This window comes from Mya arenaria, chromosome 17 (assembly GCF_026914265.1).
Source record: "Mya arenaria isolate MELC-2E11 chromosome 17, ASM2691426v1".
Classification (NCBI taxonomy): Eukaryota; Metazoa; Mollusca; class Bivalvia; order Myida; family Myidae; genus Mya; species Mya arenaria.
In genome coordinates, this window is record NC_069138.1 from 13,426,033 (window position 1) to 13,435,039 (window position 9,007).

General features: G+C 39.0%; 1 protein-coding gene across 1 annotated transcript; it reads right to left on the reverse strand.

Annotated features, from left to right (window-relative positions):
- Window positions 1-5,988: 5,988 nt before the first annotated feature.
- LOC128224782 (uncharacterized) lies at window positions 5,989-8,520 on the reverse strand. The gene is made up of 3 exons (XM_052934830.1): window positions 8,401-8,520; window positions 7,014-7,382; window positions 5,989-6,116 (listed from the first exon to the last, which is right to left on the reverse strand). Exons 1-3 carry the CDS (start codon window positions 8,496-8,498, stop codon window positions 6,029-6,031), a joined length of 555 nt encoding a protein of 184 aa, XP_052790790.1. The 5' UTR covers window positions 8,499-8,520; the 3' UTR covers window positions 5,989-6,028.
- Window positions 8,521-9,007: the final 487 nt, after the last annotated feature.

Sequence of the window (9,007 nt, forward strand, 5' to 3'; positions counted from 1 at the left end):
CGCTACAATACAACTTATACCAAACAAGAGAAGCACAGCGCTACAAGACAACTAACACCAAACAAGAGAAGCACAGCGCTACAAGACAACTAACACCAAACAAGAGAAGCACAGCGCTAGAAGACAACTAACACCAAACAAGAAAAGCACAGCGCTGCAAGACAACTAGCACCAAACAAGAGAAGCACAGCGCTAGAAGCAGAGCGCCACAAGACAACTAGCACCAAACAAGAGAAGCACAGCTCCACAAGACAATTTACACCAAACAAGAGAAGCACAGCGCTTCAAGACAACTAGTACCAAACAAGAGGAGCACCGCGCTACAAGACAACTTACACCAAACAATAGAAGCACAGCGCTAGAAGACAACTTACACCAAACAAGAGAAGCACAGCGCTACATGACAACTGACACCAAAGTAGAGAAGGACAACGCTACACGACAACTTACACCAAACAAGAGAAGCACAGCGCTACAAGACAACTTACACCAAACAAAAGAAGCACAGCGCTACAAGACAATTTACACCAAACTAGAGAAGCACAGCGCTACAAGACAACTAACACCAAACAAGAGAAGCACAGCGCTACACGACAACTGACAACAAAGTAGAGAAGGACAGCGCTAGAAGACAACTAACACCAAACAAGAGAAGCACAGCGCTACAAGACAACTAACAAGAGAAGCACAGCGCTAGAAGACAACTAGCACCAAACAAGAGAAGCACAGCGTTACAAGACAACTAACACCAAACAAGGGAAGCACAGCGCTGCAAGACAACTAACAAGAGAAGCACAGCGCTAGAAGACAACTAGCACCAAACAAGAGAAGCACAGCGCTACGAGACAACTAACACCAAACAAGAGTTGCACAGCGCTACAAGACAACTAGCACCAAACAAGAGATGCACAGTGCTACGAGACATTTAACACCAAACAAGAGAAGCACAGCGCTACAATACAACTTATACCAAACAAGAGAAGCACAGCGCTACAAGACAACTAACACCAAACAAGAAAAGCACAGCGCTACAAGACAACTAACACCAAACAAGAGAAGCACAGCGCTACAAGACAACTAACACCAAACAAGAGAAGCACAGCGCTAGAAGACAACTAACACCAAACAAGAGAAGCACAGCGCTACAAGACAACTAGCACCAAACAACAGAAGCACAGCGCTAGAAGCACAGCGACACAAAACAACTAGCACCAAACAAGAGAAGCACAGCTCCACAAGACAATTTACACCAAACAAGAGAAGCACAGCGCTTCAAGACAACTAGCACCAAACAAGAGAAGCACAGCCCTACAAGACAACTTACACCAAACAAGAGAAGCACAGCGCCACAAGACAACTAACACCAAACAAGAGAAGCACATCCCTACAAGACAACTAACACAATACAAAAGAAGCACAGCGCCACAAGACAACTTACACCAAACAAGAGAAGCACAGCGCTACAAGACAACTAACACCAAACAAGAGAAGCACAGCCCTACAAGACAACTAACACCAAACAAGAGAAGCACAGCGCTACAAGACAACTAACACCAAACAAGAGAAGCACAGCGCTACAAGACAACTAACACCAAACAAGAGAAGCACAGCGCTACAAGACAACTAGCACCAAACAAGAGAAGCACAGCGCTAGAAGACAACTAGCACCAAACAAGAGAAGCACAGCGCTACAAGACATCTAACAAGAGAAGCACAGCGCTAGAAGACAACTAGCACCAAACAAGAGAAGCACAGCGCTACAAGACAACTAACACCAAACAAGAGTTGCACAGCGCTACAAGACAACTAGCACCAAACAAGAGAAGCACAGCGCTAGAAGCAGAGCGCCACAAGACAACTAGCACCAAACAAGAGAAGCACAGCTCCACAAGACAATTTACACCAAACAAGAGAAGCACAGCGCTTCAAGACAACTAGTACCAAACAAGAGGAGCACAGCCCTACAAGACAACTTACACCAAACAATAGAAGCACAGCGCTACAAGACAACTAACACCAAACAAGAGAAGCACAGCGCTACACGACAACTGACACCAAAGTAGAGAAGGACAGCGCTACAAGACAACTTACACCAAACAAGAGAAGCACAGCGCTACAAGACAACTTACACCAAACAAAAGAAGCACAGCGCTACAAGACAACTTACACCAAACAAAAGAAGCACAGCGCTACAAGACAACTAACACCAAACAAGAGAAGCACAGCGCTACACGACAACTGACACCAAAGTAGAGAAGGACAGCGCTACAAGACAACTTACACCAAACAAAAGAAGCACAGCGCTACAAGACAACTTACACCAAACAAAAGAAGCACAGCGCTACAAGACAACTTACACCAAACAAAAGAAGCACAGCGCTACAAGACAACTTACACCAAACTAGAGAAGCACAGCGGGGTTGTTTATTTTTGGGTATTGGTCTTGTGCGCTATCATGAAGGGTCTCCGGGCGTGTGTTTTTCTTGATAAATGTATTTTAGACCTTGGCCTTGTGCCTGTGAACAGGGTTGTCGTCAAATGTATGGCTTCTGGGCTTGTTTGTCTCTGGTTTAGTGTCAGTGAGGCCTAAGTATTGTGCTATTAAAATTGGTGTTGAATAAACACCGAAAAGCACGAAAAGCGAATGATATCTACCAAAGGCAAGGAAAATAGCATAAAGCAATGCCAAAAACAACGAAAAAGCGAGTAAGAAATTTAAGAAACTCTCGATGTTTTTCGTGAGTTTTGCCTTTCATGTAAAATGCCACAAAGTAAAACAAAGGAACACGAATGTTAGTAAAGCGTTGAGAGCAATTCGTTTCGTAAGTATATGGGGCTGAATTCAGGGTAAGCGTGTGTAAAACTGTTGCTTTCAGTGCTTTTCCTTGCTTTTCTCGTTGCTTTTCGGTGTTTTCCGTGCTTTCGGTGTTTTCCGTGCTTTCAGTGTTTTTCCTTGCTTTTTCGTGCTTTTCGGTATTTAGTTCTACCATTAAACAGAGTTTTCCTAACGTATTTGGCTCCTGGGCGTGTCCCTTTAGTTATAATTGTACTAATGTCGCTGCTAAAAATATGACTTATCCCATATTAACCAATCTGAAATGTATATTGTACTGTATTTATTTTGACATAAATATGTCATGTTAATGCAATAAATGAAGTTGAGTATACTCTTATCACTAATGGAACAGACATAACATAGACGACAGACATGAGTTGTTATCTAGTCTCGTTCCATAGCACTTAGAAAAGATATGACGATAAGACCAACATGGCTTCAACAAGAACGGTACCCAATTGTTAGTTAACAATTTATAATATTAAAGAACCACAATACAATATTGGTTGTTGCAAAATAAAAATAATACAATTTTAATACTTTATTGTGTTTAACTTGTTTGACTTTAATGATTAAAAACAATATATAATTTGTTTACAGATAAAATTATTAACCATTATAAAAAAAATCAATAAATAGCTACGTAGTTACATGTTTTCTTGTTAAAAAAGCGCCAAATTATCGCTCATATTTTTTTTATCTATACAAAAATGATAGAGTTTTCCTTTGTTTGTTTTTATCATTAAAGTCAAATTAGTTAAACAAAAAAGTATTTATATTAAAAAATAATATTTTTGCATCAATCAAGTGTAACCTATTTAAAATCCGTTCAAGCCACACTCGCTATTGAGACCATTGTGTTTTAATCATAGATTTTAGTTGTTACTAAAGATGCATTCTTACTCCCAAATAAGATTTTACCAAAATTAATAATATTGTTTTCATATTCCAAAAAGGATAAACAAATGTCAAAAACACTGGTTCTTATGAAGGATACTGAGTTTTATTTGATTGAAATGAGCATAAAACACGGTATTTTTACCTTATGAGAGTATATATATTAGACCACAGTAAATCTTTTAGCATTCACCAATCATTTAATATGTTTGCTCTTTCTGCTATTAAATACACAGTTACAATCTTGTTATCAGTAATTAATAGTTTCCATAATTGAATTATTTAGTAAGTAGTTAAAGATTTATCAGTTAAAATTTATGTTTGGTATACATGTGTATGATTTTAAATAAGAGTGTCACTTTAAATCGTAAATCTGAAATCTAGCTGTTCGTTGTATCAATGTTTTATTTTATGTTTTCCAAAATGAGTGTTTTCAACTTAAACACGACTTTGGTTGTCACAAATAAATAAAAAACATTGCACAATTGCAAAGTTGAACAGCTTCAATGACAATTTATTGAAGACATTTCAATGTTAACTCAGACGTCATCAGTAGACATTGACCTCCTAATTTGTGTCCCCTACATCTATGTGAATGTTTAACATTTTCAAAATTGGGGTCAAACTGACAAAATAGAGGTCAATGTCGGACTATACAATGTATACATTTGTATTACATATTTTAAATGATGTGGGTTAAATCGTTGAAGATAAGAGTTTTAATTTACATATTTCTGACCAACACATAACTTGGGTGTTTAATTAAGGATTGTTCGCATTTTTTCTTGCGTTTATGCTGTATGAACGCAGTAGGGCACACGAGCCAATTCCATGAGCCGCGCTAGCACTTCTTTGTCATTTGCTCTACTGCGTTCACTATTTATATGTAGACCTACGTTTTAAAAAATATTCATTACGATTAAAAATAAGCAGTATGTTCTGCTGTTGAGTGTAATCGACAGCATACGTTTGTATTTAAAGGAATAGCTGATCAATGTAACGTCGCGATTCAATGACGTCGTGCAAATCCAATCGGAGCGCAATAGTGAACAAAACAATGACGTCATAACTCCTTGCGTGATCTACAATATGAACCTCAAGTTTGATCAATACAAATGACCAGGCGAATGTAAATACTATGCTATAAAAGGGCGACGGTGCTGAATACACACATGATTTCAGCTTTCTGTATCAGGGGCCGTATTCAATAACCAAATTAAGATGGACTTAAGTTTAAAAAAAGAATCTAAGAGTTTTGATTGGCTTGTATATTTAGCTGACCAATAAGCTGAATAGAGTCCCTGGAGCATGTACTATAAGAATAAGAACAATGTTGACCTTTGACCCAGTGGCGGATCCGTGGTCTAGTGGTAACGCACTTGACTATAAATCCAGTGGTGATAGATTCGATTCCCCGTCGCATCACTAAAAAAATATGAATCGTCTTCCATGAGGGACGTTAAAAGGGGGTCACGTGTGACAGTGCTATACACACGTGCACGTTAAAAAAAACAGGGTAGCTCTAACCAGGGTTACATTCTGTCTGTGCACTATGCTCCAAAAACCGAAAATGACTAACAATCTTAACGGAGCACTCGCCGAATTGGCAAGGCCCGAGTGCGAGTATAAATAAGCCCCAAATGAGCCCCAGGGAGAAATCCGTTCGAAGCGTCAGAAACAACAACAACGACGACAAAAACAACAACAACTACTACTATAAAGAAATAACAACAACAACACACACTTTTTACTGTATATATACGTGTCTATTGTTTGGTGTCTCTTGTTTGGGAAAATATGGACAGTACAAATGCATATTTAAGAAAAAAATATAGTTTTCAATAATTTTTCACATTTTTGCATCGTTACTTTAAGTTTGGATATATTATAAGGTTTTTTTTGTTTTTTTTTTAAAAAAAAAAATTGAGTTTGAAAAGCAGGTGCCAGTGGCGAAACAGGAGTTAACTTGGGTAAATATTAGTTCAACTGATATCAAACCACATACTTGTCACGATATTTATCAATACAGTCAAACCCCGTTGGCTCGAGTTCGCTTGGCTCGAATTCCTCGTTGGCTCGAAGTTGAAATCAAGGACCGATTTGTTCATACTGAAGGTACAAATTCCTTCGAAATTTTCGGCGCTCGAGGTATTTTGGCCGAGTTCAAGCCAGTGAGGTTTGACTAGAGTGGCAAAATTGATAATTTGATAACATTCGGAGCCCCAAAAACGTTAAGACAAAAAAGGAACCAAGAATAATATGCACGTTGATTTATTAAACAATGTTGCACAAGGTCTAAGGACTTCCGGGGAGGCTGCATTTTGACTGATCTGGTTCGATCGTGAGCTGGTTGTTGGCGCAGGCAGCTTTGGAAAGCTCACACCTGTGAACAGACAGACGAACATGAACATAAAATAGTCAAGAATTTTCGTGATATCTTTACAACATGATTGACTGGTTATTATTGATTAAACCAACAGGATTAACTTTATAATATGTTCAAGGGCCTTCCTCAGTACCAAATTGTTTTGGGGAGGTCAGTGAAGGGGCGACATATTTTCCAAGTGTCTAGGTAGATAGGTACAAATGTAGGTGTGTATGATGTGCTCAGCGGACAGGACTTATTGGCGAAAGCAAAAACACGCTTTCACTGCATTCGGAACTCCTCGGCCATTTTTATCGAAAACAACCTCGGATGTATTTGGACGGTTTACATTCTCAAAAAGCGGTACGTTTAAATCAGCTGCAAATAGAAAGCGTAGTAATTTTATTTAGCAAGAAAACTTAATGCCTAAACTCTTGGGAATCTCAATTTTGTTTGCAATAATACAATTCACTGGCAATCAATTTAACCTTAGATCAATAAATACAACTCTAAAACAGTATATTTAATAAATGATATAATTCAAAATTTCACGAACTACTTCAACTGATGTACCGGCATACATCCGAGGTTGTTTTCGATAAAAATGACTGAGGTGTTCCTAATGGCTTCCACTGAACTTTAAATTGCTTTTAACCGCTTTAAAGCTACATTGAGATTGACCGTTTTGACACCTAATCTTATATTTTGTCTTAGAATGACCCAATTGTTTGCGTAAATGTCTTGGAAACAAAGCTATAAGACTGCTGACAAATGATTAGAACGCAGTTTTTCATATTAATATAATAATTTTCGAAAATTGATGTTTGTCAGCAAAATGGTGCCTTCCGACGTAACATTTATGACGTAATTTATCACGTGGTATGCACATACTGTAAGGTTACACTTAACACTTACTGGTTTGGATACAGCTGTCCGTCTGTTCCACATACGATTACAAATCCTTGGGTGGTACAGGAAATCGCGGCCAGATTTGAGCAAAACACGCCTTGTATGATACCGGACATTGGATCAATGGTTGTGGTGGCTGGAGCTTGGGTGGTCGGGGCGGCGGTTGAAGGAACCATTGTCGTTTGAGTTGTGGTGGTAATACCTCCAGCAGCGTTGGTTGTGACAGCAGGAGCTCCAGCGGTCGTCGTGTGCGTCTGGGCGACCGGGACCGGCGTTGTCGTTATTTGCGGCGCCGGCGGCTGTGTGGTGACTGGGCATGCTCCGTGACTGGCCAGTTGCACGTGAATTTGGCAATGTGCTTGCACATACAAGCAGCTATGGAGGAAATCATTTGTATTAATAGCGTGTTGGTTTTAATACTGGTTCAGACAATAACAATCGATCTTTTCGACTCAATATTGCTGTGTAATAATACTATGATCTATTTTGTAAGTAAGAGTTGTGTTTTAAAGTTCAAACATACTAGTAGGTCATTTGATTTTGCGACCAAAATGCTTATTTTGATATGTAACACTGGCATGAAATATAATCTTACGTTATTTTGTGTTACGACGCGATAAGATTGCCACATTTTACATTGAAACTGATTCGTTTAAGCTTTAACATCACACTGTTGTATTTTATAGCTCTATTTTTATTAAGTTATGAGAGTTTTTGTCTTATATATAGATACAACCTTTATTATAGATAAAGCTATAAATATACAACTGTCGGGGTACGTTAGAAGTTAATGATTGTGTTGCTATATGTAATACAGTCGAATCCGTTGGCTCGAACTCGCTTGGCTCGATTTCTTCGTTGACTTGAACTGGATGTTAAGAACGAGTTTCATTCTACTGAAGGTAAGCATTCACGCTTGGCTCGAATTTCCCGAGGCTCGAGGTATTTCGCGCCAACGAGGTTCGACTATATTGCACAGTATTCGAATACTTCAGTTAAAGAACATAACCGGCGGTATTCGAGTTGTGCGTCTCGCACATCCGGAAATAACCACGCTCGGCAATTATCAAATTTGATAGTTCATTCCGAGCTTGGCGGAAATAACCGGAGATAGCCGAGTGGTAACTATTGAGAGCTTAACTTACTTTGAGGCTGACCGGAGATAATCGAAGATAGCCGAGTAGTGACGATTGAGAGCTTTACTTACTGTGAGGCATACCGGAGATAACCGGAGATTGCCGAGTAGTAACGATTGAGAGCTTTACTTACTGTGAAACATACTGGAGATAACCGGAGATATCCGAGTAGTGACGATTGAGAGCTTTACTTACTGTGAGGCAAACCGGAGATAACCGGAGATTGCCGAGTAGTGACGATTGAAAGCTTTACTTACTGTGAGGCATACGTTATCCCATTATCACCGCATAGCTGTTCGTGATTTTGTGCATGGTATTGAGTGCAGTCTATGTGGCTGAGTTCGACACACAGCATGTGGGGAAAAGGTCCCTGAAAGTGTTTCATAATGTAAGTTACTTGGTACATATATAGGTAATGTTTATATGCATCTGAATCGGAATGCGCCATATTGGTTTGATAAAAATATAAGTGACCCAATTTGCAAAACGAATGGGGTCACCGCGTGATCAGTCTTGGGCCAATGGCGTTGCGTCATTTGTGTTTGAGGCGTGATAATTATACATATTTAATTCATCATTTCCAATTTCCACCTGCTAGACTCCCATTCGCTTATAAGTGTTCAGGAGAGTTCATAGTGATAGTCAACAACTTTGTGCCTGAATTTCAGACAAGTTTGTTTTCGAAAATATCAGAAGGAATCACTTTGATAAACGTTTATTGTGAAAGACAAACATTTTCACAGGTTTAAGTAGCTAAAAGAAGTTAGGGATGGTATTAAATATTCAACTTAATTAAATCTAATGGTAATACATCATTGACTTCATTCACTGTGTAGGTCAGTTAGTTATGTCGGTTAATCCGAT

Coding starts and splice junctions, on each gene's coding strand:
- LOC128224782 (XM_052934830.1), bottom strand. CDS start 8,498: ATGCTGTGTGTCGAACTCAGCCACATAGACTGCACTCAATACCATGCA. Junction 7,383..8,400: donor GGGATAACGTATGCCTCACA/GTAAGTAAAGCT, acceptor TTTCCTCCATAG/CTGCTTGTATGTGCAAGCAC. Junction 6,117..7,013: donor GGACAGCTGTATCCAAACCA/GTAAGTGTTAAG, acceptor GTCTGTTCACAG/GTGTGAGCTTTCCAAAGCTG.